The 27,287-nt window shown below is 39.3% G+C and overlaps 1 protein-coding gene across 7 annotated transcripts in view; it reads left to right on the forward strand.

The window, feature by feature from the left end:
* CDKAL1 (CDK5 regulatory subunit associated protein 1 like 1) overlaps positions 1 to 27,287 on the forward strand; it is an 875,166-nt gene that overhangs the window by 207,486 nt on the left and 640,393 nt on the right. For all 7 annotated transcript variants that reach the window (XR_010750305.1, XM_066377142.1, XM_066377141.1 and 4 more), the window contains one exon: positions 23,587 to 23,683. Coding sequence is in view for 6 of the 7 variants with exons in the window: in XM_066377142.1 (XP_066233239.1) it covers positions 23,587 to 23,683 (97 nt within the window). In the remaining variant the exon portion in view is untranslated. The remainder of the gene's footprint in view (positions 1 to 23,586; positions 23,684 to 27,287) is intronic.

Genomic DNA, 27,287 nt, shown 5'->3' on the forward strand with positions numbered 1-27,287 from the left:
AGCTTTTGCTCAAACCAGATGAGCCCGCGCTCAAGCTGGTGACCTCAGGGTATCGAACCTGGGTCATCCGCATCCCAGTCCGACGCTCTATCCACTGTGCCACCGCCTGATCAGGCTAGGTTTTAATTTTAATTAATTACTGTAAAATATAGGAAGTAAGTGAGCTCTTTTGCGGTACTTTTTTTTTTTTCAGTGTCATTCTAGTTACTTCTGACAAGGATGGTCAGAAGACAGAGGGCAGTTTTATTTCTACAAGCATACAGCGGGGCTGTTCCGCTGACTGACATGCTGTTTATATACCGTGGGTTAAAACCACTTTCATGTGGGTTCTGAGATACATAGGGAGGTTTCAGAAGACTTTGGAGATGGCTACCACACAGTTTTACTTCCCTTCCCCTTTTTGTTTTCTGGGAAATCTCTGGTTATTTAGTTGTAGAGTATTTTTTATTAAGATTTTTAACTCCTTTATTATAAAATACAATAAAAACATTGAAAATCACAGAAAAATGTGATAGTGAATTTGTTAGTGAATATTTTTTTAAGTTGGGCACCCTTATAACTCCCACCCATTTCAAGAAATAAAACAATTCTCAGCCACTTTGGATACCCCGTTAGGGTCCCCATCAACATCGCAGTGCTCTCCTCACCTCCACAAGGGAACTCTGTCTTGATTTTATAATAATTATAATTTATGATCCTTTGTGGCTTTATTACCCTAGTGTTGTTCTGAGATAATAAAGCTAAGTCTTGCCCATTTAAAAAAAAACTGATGTATATTTTATTTTTATTCATTCATTCATACATTCATTCTATTCATTCATTTATTTTTGCCTGCCAACACAAGAGAGAGACAGACAGACAAGGATGGACAGATAAGAAGGGAGAGAGATGAGAAACATCAACTCATAGTTGTGGCACCTTAGTTGTTCATCAGTTGCTTTCTCATACGTGCCTTGATTGAGGTACTCGGGCCAAGACAGTGATCCCTTGCTCAAGCCAGTGACATTGGGCTCAAGCCAGTGACTATGGGGTATGTCTGTGATCCTTTGGTCAAGCTAGAGATGCTGCGCTCAAGCTGGTGAGCCCGTGCTCAAGCTTATGACCCTGAACTCATGCCGGCGACCTTGGGGTTTCAAACCTGGGTCCTCAGTGTCCCAGCTCAGTGCTCTATCCGCTGTATTACCACCTGGTCAGGTTATATTTTAAATCTTTCTTATTCTACATTTCTTCCCCTTCCATTTCTTTCTTTTCCTTGTAATTTACATGTTTAAGAATCTGGACCTTTTAACCTGTGGGCTTTCTGTCCTCTAGATTTTGTTGCAATTCCACATGTTTCTCTGTCCTCTGTTTCCCCTGCAAATTGACAGCTGGCTACAGAGCCTTGGCAGATTTGTGTTGTGTTGCGTTTTATAGCATTGTGTTGAGTTATATTGCATTGCATTGTATTATATTGTATTGTATCGTATTGTATTATATCCTTTCGTTAGAAGGCTCATAATGAGAGATTGTTTTCTGTTTCATGATGCTACCAGACATTGATGCTTAATGTCCAGATTCATTACTTCTGAGGTTTAGGAAGTGATGATATGCTATTTTATCATCTTGTTATAAATTAGCTGTAATAGTTTTATAAGGAGATGTTTTTGTTCATCTGCTATTTACTCATTGGTAGAATTTATAGAGAAAGACAGAATAAATTTTAAATTCTTTTATTTACCTAGTTCCTAAAATAATGAATTATTTCCCCATCATTCTCAGAAGATGACTGAAAACTTGTTTCTTTTTTTAAAAATATGATTAGAAACTCAAGAATTTAAACATACTTGGACTTAAGTCAATTGCAAATTTTTATCCAAGTTCAAATTGCCCTGTGCCTGGCTATTGTGAACCCCTTCAGGTTGGCTTCTGACTTTTTCTTGACATGACCTGGGTACTCTTTGATAGCTTCATTATTCTCAAGTGATATGATATGATGTTCTAAGATCATATTCTACGTTTCCTGTCACAAACTTGGAATCAGTCCTTCCTTAAGAAATGCTTTTTTTTTATGCTAAATGTCATTTCATGTTCACATCTGGGTACTTTGCTTCTGCGTTGGTTTTTGATTCTAGGCCTTTTCAGTCTTTTCAGTAGACACACACACACACACACACACACACACACACACACAATACCACATACACATTGCCACTCACAAATTTTAAGATAAAATGCCTCATGATTTCATATTGATATTTCTAATTTACATTTAGGACTAGAGGGTTTTTAATTTAATTTTATATACTACATCTATATATCTTTCCTTCTCACCAAGATTCCTAGTTATCAAAAACATAATGGAAGCCCTGGCTGGGAAGCTCAGCTGTTTGGAGCGTTGTCTTGATATGCCAGGATTGTGGGTTTGATTCCTGGTCAGGGCACGTAGAGGAATCAACCAATGAATACATAAATGTTCCTCCCCTCCCCTCCCCTCCCCTCCCCTCCCCTCCCCTCCCCTCCCCTCCCCTCCCCTCCCCTCCCCTCCCCTCCCCTCCCCTCCCCTCCCCTCCCCCTCCCCTCCCCTCCCCTCCCCTCCCCTCCCCTCCCCTCCCCTTCCCTTCCCTTTTCTCCTTCTCCCTCCTTTCTTTTCTTTCTTTCTCCCCCCTCTCGCCCTCCTTTCCCCTCCTTTTCTCTCTCTCTAAAAGAAAAATCAATGAACACATTAAAAAAGTGAAAAAGAACATAGAGGAAGACAGAATTAGAAATATCCTATAGTCTTTATTAGCTTTATTTCACTTTACATATACTGTACAGTAGTTTTAGAATAATAATAATACATGTACTTACACAGCCAATCTTAATTACTGAAAAAGTTTTTTAGTTTTTTTTTACAAATGCTATCTCCATTCTCATCCCCAAAATTTTAATGGGAGTTCTGTATTTACATTGTTCAGCCATAGGAGCCATTGCATATCAGTCGCTCCCTTTTAATCTTTATTTGCTATTCATCCTATAAGTATTTACTGCTTGACACTAGACCTTACATAAATATCCCTCTAGTTATTCTTGGTGTTTGAAACCATTCTTACTAGGTTCCTTTAGGAAGGGCTCCTAGAAACAAAATCCCCTTACTAGTGATGTGTTAACAGTACCCTTTTTTTTTTTTTTACAGAGACAGAGGTGGGGGGATAGATAGGGACAGACAGACAGGAACAGAGAGAGATGAGAAGCATCAATCATTAGTTTTTTGTAGCGACACTTTAGTTGTTCATTGATTGCTTTCTCATATGTGTCTTGACCATGCGGCTACAGCAGACCGAGTCACCCCTTGCTTGAGCCAGTGACCTTGGGTCCAAGCTGGTGAGCTTTTGCTTAAACCAGATGAGCCCGCGCTCAAGCTGGTGACCTTGGGGTCTCGAACCTGGGTCCTCCGCATTCCAGTCCGATGTTCTATCCACTGCGCCACTACCTGGCCAGGCTTAACAGTACCCTTTATACTTAAAATTTTGTCAGTTTTAGGGTATATAAAATTTTGGGTCACATTTTTGTTATGTCTGGTGACAGCATAATTTTTTCCCCTTATAAGTCATGTGTCATTTTGTCTAGAGTACCAAAGGAATTTTTTCTTTTCCTCTGGAGTTCAGCAGTATTATTAGAATATATCTTGGTGTTGGTTGTTCTAGAGCAATTATCATACATTGTATGATCTTTTAATATGTACCCAAATAATTTTTAAAAATTTTATGTCAGTTTTCTTGAATTATAAGTTTTAGTGCTTTTTTTCTGTTCTGTTGCTTTAGGGCAATGATTTTCAACTAACTGATGTGCAGCAGGAGACACGCTGGCATGCTGCAAGAATTTAAAACATGCACAATTCCCTCAGACTGCCAAATAAAAGATGTCAGCAACCAACACAGCAATAGCTATCCAGTGTGAATGATCAAAATTGTCAGAAAGAAACACTCAAACCAAGCCTCAAACTGAGGGAAGGGAAGAGGAAGAGAAGGGGTACAAGGAGGAAAGAAACAGATGGTCGCTTCTCCTGTGTGCCCTGACTGGGAGTCGAACCAGGGATGTCCATACGCTTGGCTGACACTCTATCCATTGAGCCACCAGCCAGGGCCTACTTTTACATTTTAGATAAGGCACTGTGTAATAGCAACTACTATGGTCCCACTTATAATTTGCTCTGCCATGGCAGTTTTTCTGCAGTAATTCTAAATTCTCTTATTTCTTTCAGGTCCTATTTCTTTTGTTTCTAGCTTCAAATTAAGAATTTTTATATTATTTCTGTGACTGGGACAGTGAGTTATGTGTAAAACTATAGATATGTAGCATTCTGCTTATTGGTTCTGAGATTAAGACAATAACATCAATCTAAAAAGTTGGTTTTCTCTCACTGTGTGTGTGTGTTTGCACACATCTGTGCATTAGTAAAATGTGCAGTTACTTAAAGGACCAATTATAGATTAATTTTAGTAGAATTCAGACAAAAATCTTTAGAAGGAAATGGAGCTTTTAAGTTAACCACAGATATCAGCTAGCCTTAATAATTAAAGCTTCCCAAGAATAACATGCTTTGTCTTTATAGAAGAAGTGTAATGGATAATTAATGGGATTATATAGTTTAGAGATAACCAAATCTTTTCTCTCAGCCTTAGCATAATAATTTTTGACCCTAGATAGTTTATACTTGCTTCATAGTCACTGTTCAATAACTATTAGTTGATTGTATAAAAATTTTTCAATTGCTGACGACCTATTGTTTTTCATGTATACATACAGCCTTTTTATTATTATTGCTGCACCTTACAGTAGTAACACGGAGCATAGAAGAGACACTTTTTTTTTTTTTTTTTTACAGAGACAGAGAGTCAGAGAGAGGGACAGACAGACAGGAAAGGAGAGAGATGAGAAGCATTAATCATCAGTTTTTCGTTGCAACACCTTAGTTGTTCATTGATTGCTTTCTCATATGTGCCTTGACTGTGGGCCTTCAGCAGACCCAGTAACCTCTTGCTCGAGCCAGTGACCTTGGGTCCAAGCTGGTGAGCTTTTTTTTTTTTTTTTTAAATATTTTATTTATTTATTTTTTAGAGAGAGAGGAGTGAGAGAGAGAGACAGAGAGAGAGAGAGAAAGGGGAGGAGCAGGAAGCATCAACTCCCATATGTGCCTTGACCAGGCAAGCCCAAGGTTTCGAACCGGTGACCTCAGTGTTCCAGGTCGACGCTTTATCCCACTGCGCCACCACAGGTCAGGCCCAAGCTGGTGAGCTTTTGCTCAAACCAGATGAGCCCGCGCTCAAGCTGGCGACCTTGGGGTCTTGAACATGGGTCCTCCACATCCCAGTCTGACGCTCTATCCACTGGTCCACCGCCTGGTCAGGCTAGATGAGATACTTTAAGCATGTTTTTCTTTTATGTGGGTCAGAGGGAGTCCATAGTTCCTTTACATGTCACTCTGTGGAGCTTTAGTTTCTTCTTCATAATAGACAATGGTGATAAGGAAGAAAACCTCTTTTTTTGTTGTATATTATGTACATTTTGGTTTGTTTGAGTCATATTGCTAAACTATTTCATTTGCTTGGTTATTTCAGTTGATAATTTGAATAGATGTTAGTGTGGGTGATACTGGTGTTAGTGTAATGAAGTTTATCTGTTGGCCAGCATTGCAAACAATAGAAGCTTTCTGGTCCACCCCCCGCAAATGCATTCTGTTCTGTCCATTATGTTGGTATTAGATCCTTTTTTTTTTCTCTTCCTTTTCTTTGAGAAAGGCAGGAGAGAAAGACAGAGAAACAGGAACACCAAGCTGTTCCTCTATGTGTCCTGACCATATTAGGACATTTTTAAAGAAGAGTATGGGGCAGTATCTGTTTCACTGAAGCTTATTTCCTTTCTGGAACTAGGGCTGAACAGTGGTTTCAAGATTTGTCTGTGATCAGCTGTCTGTTTCTGTGAAGTCAAAAGTTGCATTTATAATTAAATACCTTTTTGATCTGAGGTCAGATTAATTATAACCAATAGTTCTATTTTCTGAAGATATGAAAATAGAATTTTGTTTTATTTTATTTATGTATTTCTTTTTGAGAGAGACAGGAACATTGAACTGCTCCCCTATGTATCCTGACGGGGGAATCGAACCAGCAACCTCTGTGCTCCAACCAACCAAACTATCTGGCCAGGGCTTAATTTTTAAAGTTTTTATTTAGAGACAGAGAGAGGAAGGGGGAAGGAAAGCATTTATCTGTTGCTCCACTCAATCATGCATTTATTGCACTTTTTTTTTTTTTTTTTTGTATTTTTCTGAAGGTGGAAACGAGGAGAGACAGTCAGACAGACTCCTGCATGCGCCTGACCGGGATCCACCCGGCACGCCCACCAGGGGCAACGCTCTGCCCACCAGGGGGCGATGCTCTGGCCCTCCAGGGTGTCGCTCTGACACGACCAGAGCCACTCTAGCGCCTGGGGCAGAGGCCAAGGAGCCATCCCCAGCGCCCCGGCCATCTTTGCTCCAATGGAGCCTTGGCTGTAGGAGGGGAAGAGAGAGACAGAGGGGAAGGAGGGGGGGATGGAGAAGCAAATGGACGCTTCTCCTATGTGCCCTGGCCGGAATCGAACCTGGGTCCCCCTCACGCCAGGCCGACGCTCTACTGCTGAGCCAACCAGCCAGGGCCTTATTGTACTTTTATAAGTAACAAAGAGCTTTTCTCTTAAGCCCCTCCCCCCCCAAGAAATCAGATTTTATATTAAACTAATGTCTTTTTGGAAAAGTGACTTTGAAAAAGATGTTAAAAACCTGAACATTTTGTTTAGAAACCTGCTATAAGTTTTTTTTTTTTAAAACATTTTTTTAAACATTTATTTTTATTTTAAAAAATTTATTTATTAAATTTAATGCAGTGACATTGATAAATCAGGGTACATATGTTGAGAGAAAACATCTCCAGATTATTTTGACATTTGATTGTGCTGTATACCCCTCCCCCAAAGTCAAATTGTCTTCTGTCACCTTCTATCTGGTTTTCTTTGTGCCCCTCCCCGCCCCCAACTCCTCTCTCCTTCCTCACCCCATCCCCACTCCCCCTACTCCCCACCCCGGTTGCCATCACATTCTTGTTCATGTCTCTGAGTCTCATTTTTATGTCCCATCTATGTATGGATTCATATAGTTCTTAGTTTTTTTCTGATTTACTTATTTCATTCTATATAATGTTATCAAGGTCCATCCATGTTATTGTAAATGATCCGATGTCATCATGTCTTATGGCTGAGTAGTATTCCATAGTATATATGTACCAAAGCTTTTTAATCCACTCGTCCTCTGACGGACACTTGGGCTGTTTCCAGGTCTTTGCTATTGTGAACAATGCTGCCATAAACAGGGGGGTGCATTTCTTCTTTTCATACAGTATCATGGTGTTCTTGGGGTATATTCCTAACAGTGGGATAGCTGGGTCAAAAGGCAGTTCCATTTTTAATTTTTGAGGAATCTCCATACTGTTTTCCACAGTGACTGCACCAGTCTGCATTCCCACCAGCAGTGCAGGAGGGTTCCCTTTTCTCCACATCCTCCCCAGCACTTATTCTGTGTTGTTTTGTTGATGAGCGCCATTCTGACTGGTGTGAGGTGATATCTCATTGTGGTTTTAATTTGCATTTCTCTAATGATTAGTGATGTTGAGCATTTTTTCATATGCCTATTGGCCATCTGTATGTCCTCTTTGGAGAAGTGTATATTCATTTCTTTTGCCCATTTTTGGATTGGATTTTTGTCTTCCTGGTATTAAGTTTTACAAGTTCTTTATAAATTTTGGTTGTTAACCCCTTATCAGATGTATTGTCAAATATGTTCTCCCATTGTGTAGTTTGTCTTTTTATTCTGTTCTTGTTGTCTTTAGCTGTGCAAAAGCTTTTTAGTTTGATATAGTCCCATTTGTTTATCCTGTCTTTTATTTCACTCCCCCGTGGAGATAAATCAGCAAATATATTGCTCCAAGAGATGACAGAGAGCTTACTGCCTATGTTTTCTTCTAATATGCCTTTAGTTTTAAGGCTTACATTTAAGTCTTTTATCCATTTTGAGTTTATTTTTGTGAGTGGTGTAGGATGGTGATCTAGCTTCATTTTTTTGCAGGTAGCTGTTCAATTTTCCCAACACCATTTGTTAAAGAGGCTGTCTTTACTCCGTTGTATTTCCTTATGTCCTTTGTCAAATATCAGTTGTCCATAGAACTCTGGGTTTATTTCTGGGTTCTCTGTTCTGTTCCATTGATCTATATGCCTATTCTTATGCCAGTACCAGGCTGTTTTGAGTACAATGGCCTTGTAATATAACTTGATATCAGGAAGTGTGATACCTCCCATTTTATTCTTCTATTTTAAGATTGCTGAGGCTGTTCGTGTTCTTTTTTGGTTCCATATAAATTTTTGGAATATGTGGTCTATATCTTTGAAGTATGTCATTGGTATTTTAATAGGTATTGCATTGAATTTATAGATTGCTTTGGGTAATATAGACATTTTAATGATGTTTATTCTTCCTAACCATGAGCACGGTATATGCTTCCACTTGTTTGTATCTTCCTTGATTTCCTTTATCAATGCTTTGTAATTTTCTGAGTACAAGTGTTTAGTCTCCTTGGTTAAGTTTACTCCTAGGTACTTTATTTTTTTGGTTGTAATTGTGAAGGGGATTGTTTCCTTAATTTCTCCTTCTGACTGTTCATTGTTGGTGTATAAAAATGCCTCTGATTTCTGAGTATTGATTTTATATCCTGCCACTTTGCTGAATTCATTTATCAGGTCCAGTAGTTTTTTGACTGAGACTTTAGGATTTTCTATATACAATATCATATCATCTGCAAATAATGATAGTTTTACTTCTTCTTTTCCAACTTGAATGCCTTTTTTTTCTTCTTCTTGTCTGATTGCTGTATCTAGGACTTCCAGGACCATGTTAAATAAGAGTGGTGAAAGGGGGCACCCCTGCCTTATTCCTGATTTTAGGGGTATTGCTTTTAATTTTTGCCCATTGAGTATGATGTTGGCTGTGGGTTTCTCATAGATGGCTTTTATCATGTTGAGGTATGTTCCCTGTATTCCCACTTTGCTGAGAGTTTTGATCATGAAGGGGTGCTGGATTTTATCAAATGCTTTTTCTGCATCTGTTGAAATTATCATATGTTTTTTCTCCTTCTTTTTGTTTATGTGATGAATCACATTGATTGATTTACGATTATTGTACCAGCCTTGCCTCCCCAGAATAAATCCCACTTGATCATGGTGTATGATTTTTCCCATATATTGTTGGATCCGGTTTGCTAATATTTTGTTGAGGATTTTAGCATCTATATTCATCAGAGATATTGGCATTTAATCCTGGTTTTGGAATCAGAATTATGCTCGCCTCATAAAAGGAGCTTGGAAGTCTTCCTTCCTCTTGAATTTTTTGAAATAGTTTGAGAAGGATAGGAGTTAGTTCTTCTTTGAATATTTGGTAGAATTCTGTTGTGAAGCCATCGGGCCCCGGACTTTTCTTTGTTGGGAGTTTTTTGATAACTGTTTCGATCTCATTTGTTGTAATCGGTCTGTTTAGGTTTTCTGATTCTTCCAGATTGATTTTTGGAAGATTGTATGTTTCAAGGAATTTGTCCATTTCATCTAGGTTGTCTAGTTTTTTGGCATACAGTTCTTCATAGTATTTTCTTACAATATTTTGTATTTCTGTTGTGTCAGTTGTTATTTCTCCTCTCTCATTTCTAATTTTATTTATTTGAGTCCTCTCTCTCTTTTTCTTGGTGAGTCTAGTTAAAGGTTCATCAATCTTGTTTACCTTTTCAAGGAATCAGCTCCTAGTTTCATTGATCCTCTGTATTGTTTCTTTAGCATCTATGTCATTTATTTCTGCTGTGATCTTTATTATTTCCTTCCTTCTACTACATTTGGGCTTTACTTTCTGTTCTTTTAGATGCAGGGTTAAGTTGTTTATTTGAGCTTTTTCCAGCTTCTTATAGTGTACCTGTAGTGCTATGAACTTCCCTCTCAGTACTGCTTTTGCTGTGTCCCATAAATTTTGAGTTGTTGTATGCTCATTGTCATTCGTTTCTAGGAATTTTTTTATTTCTTCTTTTATGTCATTCTTAATCCATTTGTTATTTAACAACCTGCTGTTTAGTTTCCATGTGTTTGAGGATTTTTGAGCTTTTCTGTTGTGGTTCATTTCTAGTTTCATGCTGTTGTGATGGGAGATAGTGCTTGATATGATTTCAATTTTCTTAAATTTGTGGAGAGTACTTTTGTGCCCTAACATGTGGTTCTTCCTAGAGAATGAACCATGAGCACTTGAAAAGAATGTATATTCTGCTGCTTTAGGGTGAAAGGTTCTGAGGATATCTATTAGATCGAGTTGATCCAGTATGTCCAATAAATCTGCTGTTTCTTTGTTAATTTTCTTTCTGGTGGATCTATCTAGTGATGTTAGTGGAGTATTGAAATCCCCTACTATTATAATATTTCTGTTGATCTTGCCCTTTAAGTCCACCAAAGTCTGCTTTATATATTTAGGTGCTCCTATATTAGGTGCGTAGATATTTAAAATAGTTATATCTTCCTGTTGGATTACTCCTTTTATCATTATGTAGTGGACTTCTTTATCTCTTACTATATCCTTTGTTTTAAAGTCCAATTTGTCTGATATAAGTATTGCTACCCCAGCTTTTTTTTCATTTCCATTTGCATGAAATGTTTTTTTTCATCCTTTTACCTTCAATCTATGTGTATCTTTTGTTCTAAGGTCTGTCTCTTATAGACTGCATATGTACGGGTCCTGTTTTTTTATCCATGCAGCTACCCTATGTCTTTTGATTGTATCATTTAATGCATTTACATTTAAGGTTATTATTGATATGTAATTGTTTATTGCCATTTTATTCTTTAAAGCTGTATTCCTTTTTTGCTATATTTTTTCCCCACTTTGATCTGTTTATATCAGGCCCCTTAACATTTCCTGCAGCATTGATTTGGTTTTAATGAATTCCTTGAGTTGTTTTTTGTCTGGGAAGCTTTTTATTTCTCCTTCAATTTTAAACGATAGCCTTGCTGGATAAAGTAGTCTTGGTTGTAGGTTCTTGTTCTGCATTACTTTGAATATTTCTTGCCATTCCCTTCTGGCCTCAAGTGTTTCTGTTGAGAAGTCAGATATCATCCTTATGGGGGCTCCTTTGTAGGTGATAGCTTCTTTTTCTCTTGCAGCTTTTAATATTTTCTCTTTATTGCTTAACTTTGGTATTTTAATTATGATGTGTCTTGGTGTAGGTTTCTTTGAGTTTCTCTTTAATGCAGTCCTCTGTGCTTCTTGAACTTGTGAGAGTTTCTCCTGCATTAATTTAGGGAAGTTTTCAGCTATGATATGATTGAACAAAGTCTCTATCCCTTGTTCTTTTTGTTCTTCTTCAGGAACTTGTATGATGCGGATGTTATTTCTCTTCATGTTGTCACAGAGCTCTCTAAGAGTTTCCTTAGACTTTTTGAGTCTCTTTTCTTTTTTCTTCTCTGCTTTCATGCCTTCATTTCAGTTGTCCTCCAACTCGCTGATTCAATCCTCAGCTCTATGTATCCTGTTTTTAATTCCTTCCATTGTGGTCTTTATTTCTGATATTGTATTTGTCATCTCCGACTGATTCTTTTTTATACTTGCTATTTCATTATTTAGATGTTCATAATGACCATCCATTGTTGTTCTAAGATCCCTAAGCATCCTTACAATCATTATTTTGAATTCTGCATCTGGAAGTTTGATTATTTCCATATCACTCAGTTCATCTCCTGAAGGTATCTCTTGTCGTTTCATTTGGATTGCACTTTTTTGTCTTCTCATTGTGTTTGGGTGTTTTATTTGTGGAGTTGGTTGAGTCTAGGCTTGGTGTTGTCTGCCTCCAGTTTTCAGTTGTGTTATTCCTAGGTCGTCTTGGTTTGGTATCAGCTGTTATGTGTAATTCACTTTCGGATTTGGGCAGCTTTGAAGTCTTGATTTGTTTGTTTTCTTAACAGGTGATAGTTTTTTTTTACTGATCTCAGCAGGGGGCTTCCTTGAAACTGTATCCAGGAATGCGATGGGTGTAACCTGAGACTCTTAAGGCTTCTTTAGCCAGCTATTCTCATTGGGGCAGGGTGTTTTCTCAGCTTCAGTAGGGGGAGGTGTATCTCACATCTCCATGGAGACCTGAGTTACTGCCCCTCCTCCCCACTTCTTGTTTTCAGCTGTGTCTTGTTGCACTGATTGGAGCTGGAGAGATGTCTGGAGATCTCTGATCCCGAAGCAATTCAGTAGTGTTTTGTGGAAGGTTCAGTCCCTCTCCCAGGTATGGCCGCCTCCAGCACAGATGAGTCAGCTTTTTAATTTGTTTCCTGCATTTCTTAGCCCCTCACAGTCTGTCCCTCTCCCTGCTCTTTCCACTTGGAAGATAAGCTGGTCTTTTTAACACACCTCGCTCCCTGGTCAACAGGCAAGTGGCTGTGAGCCGTATTTTCTGCTCTTTTCCCTTGGGTGAGATCCCCTCTGGGCTCTCAGCCTCCCCCACCCCTCCGTTCCTTTAAGCAGAGGAGATTCAGGCGCTCTCTACCAGGTTTGTTGTGGCTTCTTCTTTGCTCCTTGGTTTTTGAGAGCTGTTCTTGTAGTCCACGCTGATTTTTCTTAAATTGATTTGTATTCCAGTTTAGTGGTGAGAGCTCGGCGTCTGTGCGTCTGCCTACTCCCGCTGCCATCTTCCCATCTCCTGCTATAAGTGTTTAAAACAACTTTATTCAAACTAAAAAATGAATTGTAAATTCTCAATTTGTCTGGGTCTCCCCTTCGAAACAAGGTTGGGGTCTAACATTACTGCAGCTCAGATTTTATTCAGGATGGATGGAGCTCAAGTATGCATTTTACTTTAGAATTTTTATATCTTTAATTCATTTTTAGTGGGAACCAGAAGAGTTAATTTTCCTAATTTCTTCTTTAGTATATAACAGATTTTTTGGGCAGATAAAATATATTATGTTCACTTTGTTAAAGATAACGCTGCCCACGTGAGGCCGTCACCCAGGTGATATTAATGTGTGTTGGGGATCGTTGTAGCCTGGGGCTTGGTTTTGGGATTAAGCCTTTCCCATCCTTTTTGATGTGGGGCGGTACAATCCAATCATGCCTCAGAGAAGTGACTTTGTATTAGAGACTTCCCTATTTTGTATATCGGATTAAAGGTTGTGAAGCTACAGTATAAAATAGGGGCAGAACGGGAGCTTGCTCTCTTGGCTCCTGATATTAACATTAGAGGAGAAAGCAGAGCAGAAGAGCAGAGGAAGGCCACGTGGAGGAGGCCAGGAGAAGCAGCCAAGATGGCGGAGTGTTGAGTGAGAAGCCAGTTTATACAGAGTTTGTGCGGGGAGAAGGAAGGAGTTGGGGAACAGAGGTGAATAAGTCTGGTGAGCTAGAAACCTTTGATTCTAGGAAACTCGGAGAAGTCAGTAGCTTTGTGAGCACTGAATGTTAGTGAGTTTTGGAGCCCAGAGTGTATTTTTTACTTGCCCGCCGGGTGCAAGCTAGAATTAAAAATGATGGCCCACCAGTTTGTGGCTCCGTTGTTTCTTTACCGACTGTCCGAATCCAATGCGAACCTGCATGGGCCGGGCTGCTGTGTTGGTGGCTGTGGCTTCTGGCCTTACAAGATTCATGTTGCAATTTAAGTTTAGTGTTTCTTGATGAATGTGATAAAGTACAATGAGATATGCAAATTGGATGGTGTATTGAATAAATATAACAGCTGATCAGGGTTTCTCTTCTTAATGTCAGTTTACTAAGGTCTGATATACTGATATACTTTTGAGTTTCCTGTTCTTTTTTCTCCCCTTCTGCTTTTTGTTCCTTTCTTCTATAAGGCTATTACCTCCTAATATGTTTGCTATGAGTATAGTATCAGAATAGTGATTTTAAGGGGGGTGAACTAATTGCAGATTTGCTTTTCATTTTATAGGGATATTATTTTTCATGGTAGGAATATACATGCCATAAGTTTAGGTTATTTTCTATGTTAATCCTTTTAAGGGAGGGGTGTTTTTCTTTAACAAGAAGGAACTGATTGATTTAAATGTTATGTGCTGTGTACTTTAAAAGCAGTTTTAAATGTAGTGAGGTATCGCATATATAGTCATCTGCTTTCCACTAATCTTTACTCATCTTACTTTGCTTTGGATCTGGTAGTAACACAAAAATACCAGTGTATCTTACATTTCATGATAAAAGGAGGGGGGAAAGCCTTCTATATTTGTATCCTCTTAGGTTCAACAATTGGGGCCTGGGAATTAAACTGATGAAAGATGGATGATAGGAAAAAAGAAAAAACAGATTTAAGTAAACGTGGAAGTTCACAAAGAAATGTTACTCCAAGGAGCAATTAGAATTTCGAGATCATATACCATTTTAATAAAGGGGATAAAGAGTGGAGAAGACTTTAGACAAAGGAAAAAGAGCTTATGGGAGGGTGATTAGGATATTAATAGTAAATAAAGGTTGTTTAATAGGGTTTGTTATGTAGTAGTTCTTTCTGGTATTAGGGAGGTAACATTCCAAGTGGAAATTTATGTTCTGCTTTTAGCCAGATATGGGAGGGGAGAGAGCTTGTTCCTCTCCAACTCTTCTGTTTCTAAAATGCTTCCAGTTCAAAATAATCTTTATGCCAAAGTGGCATATTTTGGGTTGGCATATTCTGGTGCCCTTCAATGAGAAAAGAAGTTTCTACTAATTCTTTATTTGAATCTGCAGTGATTTCTTCTCTGTGTTTGAACTCAGGTCACTAATTTTCTTTTGCAGTATTTCATTTTTAAAATATTAAGGTATGTTTTATAATATATAAAATATATTAGTATGAATTATATATAATTGTATGTATTTTTTGGTCTGTAAACTTGTATTTATTAATGAAGTAATCATTTACTTAAAGTGTACATTTATATTTCTGTTTAGTTGCAGGGGTCCCCAAACTTTTTACATAGGGGGCCAGTTTACTGTCCCTCAGACCGTTGGGGGGCTGCCACATACAGTGCTCCTCTCACTGACCACCAGTGAAAGAGGTGCCCCCTTTCCGGAAGTGCGGCGGGAGTTGTATAAATGGTTTCAGGGGGCCACATGTGGCCCGCGGGCCGTAGTTTGGGGATGCCTGCTTTTTCAGCTTCAGGTGTATTCCTTGAAGCACAAGTTCGTCTTAATAGCCAACAGGCCTCTAAGTATATATTGGACACATATTAGGCACAAAATATTCTATTAATGAATTTATGTAAAGGTGAGGTTGTTGATTTTAATCTTTTACTCCAGAAATTTTTATAGATTTATTGCATAACAGTTAGATATGGTGTGGTGGTGTGGTAGATTGAGTTAAAAAGTTAAATAACATATTGAGAAGTAATAACTGACAGAAAAGAGAGAGAAGAATCAAAATTATCATTTACTGAGTTTATTATTTATTATAGACTACTCAGCCCTGTGCATCTTGGTAAGCTCTGGCTTAGGACATCATTATGTCTAAACAAAGGGAGTGATGGATGCCTGCCATACTGTCTTCACTTTGACCATTGCCAAGCTGTTTAATCTTTCTTATCCTCACTTTCTTCTTTTATACAGTGAAGTGACAGGGCTAGAAAGTTTTGAATGTCTCTTACAGATGTCAGACTCTTATCTACATGATGAGCTAATGCAGTTAACTATAGGTTATTGAGATTCACTCTATCATCTATCATCTATCATATTATATGAGATAATTGTTTTATATAATCATTATATAGTATATGTATATTACACATACAGATAGGAAGTGTATGCATGACATGTATTGTAGAAATATTTCCTTTGAAATGGTTTTATTTTTTTTTTATTTACCGAACATGATTTGGGATGTAGACCAGTGTAGAGGATAAAGCTTTAGGAGGTGAAAGGAAACAAATTGGGATGAATAACTTGAAGCTATTTGAGGTAGAGTTTAATAAGAAGAACATATGGTCAAAAACAGGTATTCAGTGATTAAACAGGAAAATTTGAATTAATGAACTCCCTTCCTCTGAGGAAAAAAAGCAGAAGCCACATGACCACTTATAAGGAATACTGAGAAAATATTGACTATTTGGCTAAAGTATGTTCGACTGGGAAACTTTCCTATCCAAGAGGAGGAGCTCACTAATGTTGGGGGGAGCAAGTTTAGAATGTATATAGAGAGGGTTATGGCATATGCCTCATCCTAGATGGTTCCAATCCTAGGATGATGTCTTACTTCAGGCACTGGTCAAGTCTTTCCTGGGCCTTATTTTGATGTCAAGCTTTTAAGAACAGTGTTACAAGTGTCTTCTTTATTTTCTTAATTTGTTATTTAGTTGTTATAGACAATTTGGAATATTCCCTTTTAGAATTTATTCTATGCACATGTCTTCTTGGTACCTTCTTTATAAAAATGGGACATAGTTTACACTCTGTTCTATAACTTGGTATTTTTCTATAACTTTATGTGTTGTATACATACCTCCATGTCAGTACTTATAGATTTTCATACTTCTCTTAAATAATTGTAAACATTTATAAAAGTTCTTACTATGTGCCAGAACTCTTTAAAGTGCATTTCATTTATTAGCACATTGGGCTTTCACAACAACTTCATGAGGTAGAAACTTCTGTTACAAATGCAGAAACTAAAGCACAGAGAGGTGAGATAACGCACCTATAATTACATAGGAAATAATAGAGCTCGCACAATCTTTGGACCTAGCAGCCTAGCTCTAGAGCCTGTACTTGACTTACTTCACTGCTGTGTTTCTTGAAGGACTGTGCTGTCCCGTGTTTGCCTGTGCCTCCTTCATTTAACTGCTCCGCCATGGTTAGAGCTGGAGTCCTACCCTCCCCTTTTTTGCTTCTACAATATACTGGCTCTGTTCTGTCTACTAATACATTTGTGACCCAAAACACCCAAATTCCTGTTCTTAGGAAATTCACACTCGGGCAGTGGTGGTTAGGTAGGTGACAAGACTATTAAAACTCTAGAAAATAACGTAGTATAGGAGAAGGTGAGAGGTAGTATGAAAAAGAAATAGAGCAGCAAAGGAAATCATGGTGTGGCTATGGCAGGTCACAGTTTAAAACAGGGTTAGATGATAACATATGACGAAAGACTTGACAGTTGAAAGAGAGCCCTGTGAACACTTGGCAAAAAGTTTGTCCATGGAGGGAACAGCAAATGCAAGGGCCTCATGTGGGACCCTGCGTGCAGTTTTCCGGGAACACTTAGAAGCTGACCAAGTGAGCAGGAGAGCAGTGGCAGTTTAGGGTGTGTGGGGAAGGAGGGAGGGAGGAGGGTACCCAGGTAGTTAGAGCCTTGTTGGCCATATTTAAGAACCATGACTTTGAATCTGTGATCCTTGTGAGATAATGATTCATAAGACTTGTTTTGAGGGAGAAGGGGTGCAGTTGTCTGGCTTTAAAAAGATCACGCAGGCTGCTGTGTTGAGACTAAACTCTGAGGGAACAAAGGTGGAAGGAAGCAAATGTTAGTTGCTTAAAGCAGCGTGGCAGCAGTGGAGGTGGTACACGTGGGTGGAACATGGACATGCTTTCAAGGTGCAGTCAGAGGGATTTGCTCATGGACTGGGTGTGAGAGAACAAGACATATAAAGAATAATTCCAAGGCTTTTGAAAAGAACAACTGGAATAATGGACTTGCTATTAATTCATTGACCATTAACGTGCACGTATGTCTTGATACTGAGTTTCTGAAACAGAACATACCTATGGGCTTTGGTACTGGAGATACAGCTTTCCAGCCACTGACTTTTGAAACCAGATTGTGTGTATGCATGATCATCTCGCAAGATTGGAGTTTCAGTTTTAGAGAAGTGGAAACATGTCGTAGAGACAAGCTGGCTCTTCAGATGACATAGCTGGGTGTTGTCAGTGTTTTTCACTGAATGACCTTTAGTTTTACAAGTTCAGAAACTTGATTTCATAAATTTACCTGGAATTAAATGGACTCAGGGACTAAACTTCTAGTAACCAGTTTCACAAATTCAGTTTCTCATGGAGGCACATCTGACTGTAGTCAATGGTAGCCAGCATCCTAGAGTTAGTTACAAGGATTCCCAAACTTCCAGCTGCTGTCTCCAATTTTCTGGGGAAATGCTAATTTCCTGACTCCCAGGGAGAGTGACTTTCAGCAGCCAGCCTAGCAGGAGTCAGAGAGAGACATCTCACTATGACCCAAGGAATCAGCCCCGTTCTTTGCACTTGGTTCCCTTTGAAGCCATGAGGCTAGTTAGGCCAACTGTGCATTTTACTGTGTTTCGTAGTTTCTAGCTAGCATGCAGCACCAGTCTATGTCCTATTCTCACATATATTAAAGTCACAGAATCCTTTCTTCAAACAGAATCATCCACAGACCCTTGGTACGCAGAGTAAATGAAAGCACAGTGACAGATGCAGTGGTGGAGGAGACTGAGGGAGGAAGATGGCAGTGATGTTTCTGGTCTGCCTTACTCAGCCTCCTTTGTGCCCCTGATCTGGTCCCTTAGGGATCTCATTTGGTGTCAGGGTTACACAGCCCTTCTTTCAGAGAAAGCCACCTCTCTTCCATAACTGGGTGCCCTTCGGTCTCTTTACAGGAGTGCATGCTGGTTCTCCCACAGGTCTACACTCAGCATTCTTTGCTACCTCCAGATCTTCATTCTTCCCTTTCATGCAAAAACCTGGTTTTAAGACTCATTCCTTTTTTTTCCTACTAGACTGTGAACTACTTGAGATCTCATGACTTCTTTCTTGTGTGTGTGTGGCATATGTGGTGAGTGAATGAATCAGAATGAAAAAACAAAATGCTGAATTAGTGACTTTTTAATAAACCATTATTTTTATAGGTGAGCCCAAGAGCTTATATTGGCAGTAAGAATTTGTATTGGAATCATGTGGAAATTTCTTGATTGGTTTTTATATGTCTTAGGTGCTCACTTTGTGTGCCACTGTTATAGATGTTGCGAAACTTAGCCTTTGGACTCCTAAACACACATCGAGAACATTTTAGAAAAGTCTAGGTGCAATGAAGACTACATTCTTTCTTCTCATGGGGCATAAAATGTGCGCTTATGTTTTACTTTTGTTGGTTAAAAATATATTCAATCTGTGATCCTGGGATTATATTATAGTCTAGTACTTTGAATTTGAATGTCTCTAGACATTCTCAGTTACACATTTGAATACATTTCTTTGGATTGTTATTTTCAGGTTAATGAATCCCATCAAATCTTAGAGTTACTTTATTTTCAATTACTTTGCAGCTCTTTCCCTATCTCAAAAAGTCCTGACACATTTAGGAAGGCCATCATAGTGACTGAAGTCTATCACAGTTGCAGATCCTTAGTTCTTTTTTTTTTTTTTTTTTTTTACAGAGACAGAGAGTGAGTCAGAGAGAGGGATAGACAGGGACAGACAGACAGAAACGGAGAGAGATGAGAAGCATCAATGATTAGTTTTTCATTGCGCGTTGCAACACCTTAGTTGTTCATTGATTGCTTTCTCATATGTGCCTTGACTGTGGGCCTTCAGCAGACTGAATAACCCCTTGCTGGAGCCAGCGACCTTAGGTTCAAGCTGGTGAGCTTTTGCTCAAACCAGATGAGCCCGTGCTCAAGCTGGCGACCTCGGGGTCTCGAACCTGGGTCCTCTGCATCCCAGTCCGACGCTCTATCCACTGCACCACCGCCTAGTCAGGCAATCCTTAGTTCTTTTCTCTTACATTATTTGCTAAAATGTTTTTTGCATTTCACATGACTACTTGCCTATACATAAATAAATACTTAAAATGCTCGAATATTTGAATGCAAACTGTAACCATATGTAGGGTAGTTAAGAATATGCTTTGTACAGAAGCAGACTAATCTGACCCTCTTTCTGGTGTTGTGAGGACATTTTTTGGAGTGTGTTAGTATACATTTAGAAATACAAATCAGATATATATATATATTTAAAAGTACTTTCTCATGAACAAAAGTTTTGGTTGAAGAAACCATTATTATGAGTATTTTATGTAAATTAATTATCAACTTGCAGGAAAGAGATAAAGAATGGAGAAATGAACATGGAGAAACAACATTTGCTCCTTACCTGCTACTTGTAGAGGATGTTTTTCTAGACACAAGCGTGAATTTATTTCTTTTCTAATAAACTGTTACTTGACTCATAGGATGCAGGAAAACAACTGTCAAATATTAAACTGTGTTCTACTTTGAAGACATTCAATATATGATAATCTCTGTACATTTCTGTGCTGTTTTGATAAGGAATATTCAGGTTTTTTTCTGTGATGCAGTGAATTTTAAGATTCTGTACAGCCTGACCAGGCGGTGGCGCAGTGGATAGCGTGTTGGACTGGGATGCCAAGGACCCAGGTTCGAGACCCCGAGGTCACCAGCTTGAGCACGGGCTCATCTGGTTTGAGCAAAGGCTCACCAGCTTGGACCCAAGATTGCTGGCTCAAGCAAGGGGTCACTCAGTCTGCTGTAGCCCTCCGGTCAAGGCACATATGAGAAAGCAATCAATGAACAACTAAGGTGTCGCAAAATGAAAAACTAATGATTGATGCTTCTCATCTCTCCATTCCTGTCTGTCCCTGTCTATCCCTCTCTCTGACTCTGTCTCTGTAAAAAAAAAAAAAAAAAAAAAAGATTCTGTACAAATTCTTGTTTGCATTTGGTGCTTGGCAGAAGAGAGGGAAAGATTTATGTTTTCTATATTAATCAAGTCAGTGCTCTACACAAGGCTTTGTTTCTTTTAATTTGGAAATATATTTCAAAAAATATTAATGATTATTTTGAATTAACTTTATATTTTTTCATTTTAATTAACATTTCAAGGCTATCTTAACTGAAGACATGAAAATTCATACTGTTTTTAAATTTTTTAAGGTATTATTATTATCAGCAATCATATTTTGAATGATAAAGCTTTTAAACTATACCTGTGCTGGATATGTTTCTAAAGACCCATTTTTTAAAGGCTTTTATTAACCTGAACAAAACTAACTAAACAAAAGAATAGTATATGAGAAGAGAATGTTTAGAGCAAGAATACTTTTTGAGAAATTGCCTTAATGCTTTTGCTACTTTATTTGGTCACATATAAAGTGCGGTATTAATATTCCATAACTGGGATGTGAGTTTTAGCTTAGATTTTAGTTCTGGCCTACCATCTTATTTTAAAGCCAAATCCAGTAAAAACATGAATAAAAGCAATAAGTAATTTTAAGTTAGTTACTTAAGGAAGCATCTCTAGTTTGAACTTTTTATTTTCTACTGTTCTGCGTACTCCCTTAACATCTTCCTTGGACAGTTTTGTGACCTGATCTAATGTTTATACTGTCTCCAGAACCATTTTCCTCAGTTGTTATATGTTGGCTGTACTGTTTTAAAATGTGTTACATAATTAACTGCATAATGGTTACCTTGACAAAGCGTTGTATAGTTGCTAACCATGATTATTTATTGTTGCTGTACTATTGTTGGTGGTGGTGATATTACCTCCTTTTTGTTTTCCATAGCAATATTTTTATGCTATAAAAAATGTTTCCACATCTCTAAACAACCTTCCAGTTTTGTACTCAATGCGATTTTCCCTTTAGAATCTAAAATCTACCCCATGCTTCACTCCCTACCAGCTGACTTTTCGAGAGAGTTGACAGGCATTAGTGGGTCCTCAGATTTAGTGTGTCCTAGGTGAGTTTCTTACCTTTTAGTCCACTTCTCAGTCAGCTACTCCTGACAGCTAATGGCTGACTTTTTATTTTTTTAGGCTAGAGATTCACAAACTCTCACCTTTGGGCAAAATGTGACCTGCTGCTTGTTTTTCTAAATGAAGTTTTATTAGAACATAAACACACCCATTTGTTTCAGGGGTCCCCAAACTTTTTACACAGGGGGCCAGTTCCCTGTCCCTCAGACCGTTGGAGGGCCGCCACATACAGTGCTCTTCTCACTGACCACCAATGAAAGAGGTACCCCTTCTAGAAGTGCGAGGGGGGTTGGAATGCGGCCCCTGGCAGCTGTAGTTTGGGGACACCTGGTTAGGTATTATATATGGCTGCTTTGGTCTAAAACGGCAGAGTTCCAACAGCTATGACCAGCAAAGCCCTTCATAGAAAATGTTTCTTGACCCCTGCCTTAGACTCAAAACCTTGGCATCACCTTTGATTCTTTCTTAGGGTTTCCCAAGTAAATTTTAGCAAGAGAACTAATCTCCTTTTCTTTAATCCCCCCTCCCACCCCTCTTCCACATGCACTCACATCCCTTTGTTAAGGGTATTCATTTAATTTCCCCGCCTCTTGGTTTCTTTCTCCTTTCTATTTCATTTTACACCTTGTGAAAGTTTGATTCCACTTTGTGTCAACTCCGCTACCAAAGCTTAAGAGGCTTTCCTATTGCCCACTGAGTTAAATACTGTCAGCCTCTTTCACAGGCTCCTTCAACATACATGCCCTATCAGTCTCCTTTATACAGATTTTTTTTCTATAATGAAATACTTTCTCCTTGCTTTCTTTTTTTCCATGGTGTAAAAACTGCTGGAGCTTTCTCTGCCTTCGTTTTCACCCTCTCCAACTTCTCTATTTCTTCTTAAACTTCTCTCAGTTTTGTGTGTGTGTGTGTGTGTGTGTGTGTGTGTGTGTGTGGTGGGGGGTTGTGGTGAAGGTTTTTACTGTATTTCTTAGGTGCATGTTCTTTTCCCTCTATGATATGTTGCCTGTACATCTTTTTGTCATTTAGAACATTTATTTGATGCTGTGTTGCTTATGTCCTTTTACGTCTCATCTATGTTAAACCATAAGCTTGTTGATTGAGTACAAGGCATATGCCTTCCTCCTTACTCTGTTTCTTTAAATACCATCATGTTTTAGATGCACTTAGTAAGTCATTGAATCCCTTTATGGGTTTAATTATTGGTGATCTCACAGACTCTCTTGGATACCTGGCAGTGATTCTAGGTGATACGGCTATAGTTCTTGAGGAAACCAGATCTTACTTCCTTGTATAGATGATTAATGTAAATGGAAAGATTTTTTGTGATAAAGTATTTCATATTTATTACAAGAAAACTATTTGTGTGCAACAATGTGCTTGGTACTGATAAAAAACTAAAACCAGGTGGCAGAGTCAGGTTTTTATTCTCTTAGATATATGTTAAGCAATCTGTGGAAGTCAGATCTTTTTGATTTTATTTAACAAGTTTTTTTCAGGATTCCAAGTGGAAAAATTGTACCAAAGTACTCTTAAGTCACTGAAATGAAACTCATGTGCTGTTAAAATAGTATTTTATATTCTGCCTATACATTAATTTATTTAATCATTTTCTGAATACTTCCTGTATTATACCATCTATGGTATGATAAATAGACACATACAGAAGCCTTACTCTATTTCTTTAAACAGTTGTCAGAAAATCTAGTTTCATGTTTAGATGGGCTTGTTATTTACAGAACTCATATGCATTAACATCAGTTTCCACAGGTGTACCTATGAGCAAAATAATTCACATGCTTTTGTCTTTAATCTTTTAGAAAAGCTCAAGAGGAGAACAAGAAGGTAGTGCTGGCTGGATGTGTCCCTCAAGCCCAGCCTCGTCAGGACTACCTGCAAGGACTGAGCGTCATAGGGGTAAGCTTGTACCTGAGGGAGAAAGAAATCTCACACTGTCCGAACACGCAATAACTACACATATTATTTTGTACATCTACGTTACTACAAACTTTGTTATACTTATGTCTGTCCTCAATATACTTCCTCTGTTGTTGTGAAACTTGGTCATGTCTGTGTAACTTTTCCATCTTAGCAAAAAATCATGTTCTAGAGTCTCTCATTAAAAAAACAACAACAAAAAACTCGTTGTTGGGGGTGAGGGTGGTATATTGAGTGGGACACTTGAATCCATGTTAACACAGTAAGTTAAAAAACTAACAGAATAAGCCATAGCATGGAATTTAAGTCTCTGAATAATTTCCTAGTCTTTGTCTGCCTGTCCAGTATTGCCATGTCATCATCATTTTCCTGCTCCACTAAACTGCTTGTCATCTCCCAGTACCTACATGCCTGTTTTGGAATGCAACACTTCCCTTATACTCATGCCCTGGCCCCCAGTCTCGACTTCCACGTTACCATTCTGTAAAGCCATTTCGGACATTCTGTGTAGTCCTCAATAATCCTGTCTCTAGGTTTTTGCTTACTGTGCAGTTACTTGTTATTTGCTCTCAGCCTTTCACAGAGTTGTGATTTGGGGGTTAATGTACATGATTTTTTGAATAAAACCTACCTCTGCATTTAAATTATTAACTTTACGGCCTGACCAGGCGGTGGTGCAGTGGATAGAGTGTAGGACTGGGATGTGGAGGATGCAGGTTTGAGACCCCGAGCTCACCAGCTTGAGCACAGGTTCATCTATTTTGAGCAAAGCTCACCAGCTTGGACCCAAGGTCGCTGGCTTGAGCAAGGGGTTGCTTGGTCTACTGACGCCCACAGTCAAGGCACATATGAGAAAGCAATCAATGAACAACTAAGGTGTCGCAACGAAAAACTAATGATTGATGCTTTTCATCTCTCTTCGTTTCTGTCTGTCTGTCCCTATCTATCCATCTGACTCTCTGTCTTTGATAAAGAAAAAAAAGTTATTAACTTTAAGGTGACAGCTGTTCAATTTTTTTAACCTTCACTATGTTTCTTTAGCCTTTTCCACGATGCCTGACACATAGTAGGCACTCCATAAGTGTTGGGTGACTGACTGACTATATTTTTGGTGTTGTCATACATTTTTCCCCATTGGGCAGCCAACTCTCAGAAGTCAGGAGACTACTGTCTGCTATCTGCTGTATTCTGGTGGCGTCACTGTTCAAAGAATGTCCGTCGGTCTGTATTTGTTGACTGCGTGGTGGTGCTTTTCCTTCCCATCACTGCAGCTATCCTCATTGTGCTCGGAAATGAGCTTTAAAGAGCTATACAAATGTTGTATGCATGTAGAAAAAAGTTACATGAAGAAGTGGCACCTCGATTGAGATTTATTGGATTCCTCATTTGATATACCACTGACAGGTTCTTCTACTGTATTCTCAGTGTAACAAACTTGTTTTCTGCTGTAAAGTCCTTGCCCACGACCAGATTTAATAATCTTTGAACATTCTCATGTTAAACAAACAGAACCTGATTGTTTGGGAACTTTATTTTGGTTTGTTTTCATTCTTTGTTTACATTTTGATTTCTCGTGATTTAAGGAATTAAATGAATAGGGAATCCTGAGTTATCTTTTCATGTCAAACTAACTGTCTCTCCATAAACATCATCCTGCTGCGTTAGGGAAATAAGAAACTAGTTAGAATTTTGTTGTAGAGATGGAATGTGGTAAAAGCTTGGGATTCAGCTTAGATTTCATCTTAAGGAATTTAGTTACCAGAATATTAGACTTTCTTTAGTGTGGCGAAAGGCTCTTCTTCTTGTACATATGGTAACATTTTCCTGAACTCCATTGTGTTACTCAAGAGCTTAGTGTTTGTGAAGATGCAGGGCAGATTCTCAAGATAGTGTAAGGGAGGACACCCAGTGCTTTTAATGTGGAAAACAGTTTTAAGAGGTAATGTAAACCTGTGGTCATGACAGCTAAACATTGTTTTTCTGTTCAATCTGGTACCCCTTTTATTTTGTCACCTAATCTCATTGTATTACTTTTCCACTTATTTAGATTTATCTTGTTTTGCTCCTTAGTAACTGGAAAACTAACTTAAGAACACATGTCTTAGCCCTGGCCAGTTGGCTCAGCAGTAGAGCGTCGGCTCAGTGAGTGGAAGTCCTAGGTTCGATTCCCAGTCTGGGCACACAGGAGAAGCACCCATCTGCTTCTCCACCCTCCCCTCTCTCCTTTCTCTCTGTCTCTCTGTTCCCCTCCTGCAACCAAGACTCCATTGGAACAAAGTTGGCCCAGGCGCTGAGGATGGTTCCATGGCTTCCACCTCAGGCACTAGACTGGCTCTGGTTGCAGCAGAGCAATGCCTCAGATGGGCAGAGCATCGCCCCCTGGTGGGCATGCTGGGTGGATCCCAGTAGGGCGCATGCGGGAGTCTGTCTGTCTACTGCTTCCCACTTCTCACTTTGGAAAAATAGAAAAAAACAAGAAAACACATGTTTTAAAAAGTGAATAGAGGAGATGACGTCAGAGTAATGGCGGGGTAGGAAGTGATACCGATAAATCTCCCCCAAAACTCAACAAGATCTTCAACCAGAAACAGAAAAACCTATCCTTGGAGCCTCCAGGTGTTTCGCAATACACCCGAAGGTATGATTGAGCGAAAAATTGGCTAAATATATAACCAAACCCCGAAGGAAATAGGGAGTAAGAAATGCTCCACCTTCCTCACTAACCTAAACAGGGCGGCTTTCACTGGGAACTGTGAATATAGAAACTGAGGCGGACAAAGGGGGTGAATAGATCCAGGCCGCAGCACAAACGACCGAACCAGGCTGTGGCACGGAGATCCAAGCTGAGGAAAACTGTTCCTGTGGCAACCCAGGCAATACAAGCTAACACTCGCGCCAAACCCAGACAAAGAAAGACAAGCAGGGCAGCCATTTTGCCCGATCCCCTGGTTGGCGCGCGCAGATAGTGGGTGAGATATTCCTTCCAAAGCCCCGGGAGTGAGCGCCCGTGTTGTCCCACAGAGAGGCAGAGTCAGAGGCCTTTGTGTGGGCCGAAAGCGGAATCTCCGGGCAGCCCCAGCGCCCTGGGAAAGCCACGCACGGGAGGGAGTGAGAACTAATTCCAACGGTGGAACTTTTCCGTGCTGGTGGGGGTTTCACTCAGAGGGAAATGCGGCCGGCCTGATATGCTGGTCTGCGCGCGCAAATAGTGAGCGAGAGATTCCTCCGAGTGCCTCGGCAGTGCGTGCCTGTGCTATCGCACAGAGGGGCATAGCCAGAGGTCTTTGAGTGGGCGGAAGCCCCGCCTGATTATGCTAGCAGCTCTGACTGACTGAGCCTTACCCAGAGCCCTGTGCTGAGTGGAAATAGAGTGGGGAGTTGCAAGCTCTTTGAGCCTCTTACTATCCAGGCAGAGGCAGCAGCAACCCCATAGCTGGATTATCAGGCTACTAATTGAGGAAGGAAAGACTAGGAGAAAGGCTCCAGGAACACGGACTCTCTCACTGTCGGAGCCTATAAATGCTAATGAGCCTCGACTGCCAACGAGACTGAAGCACAATACATGACATCGCCATAGAGACTT

Source organism: Saccopteryx leptura, chromosome 3, assembly GCF_036850995.1.
Source record: "Saccopteryx leptura isolate mSacLep1 chromosome 3, mSacLep1_pri_phased_curated, whole genome shotgun sequence".
In the NCBI taxonomy this organism is placed as follows: domain Eukaryota; kingdom Metazoa; phylum Chordata; class Mammalia; order Chiroptera; family Emballonuridae; genus Saccopteryx; species Saccopteryx leptura.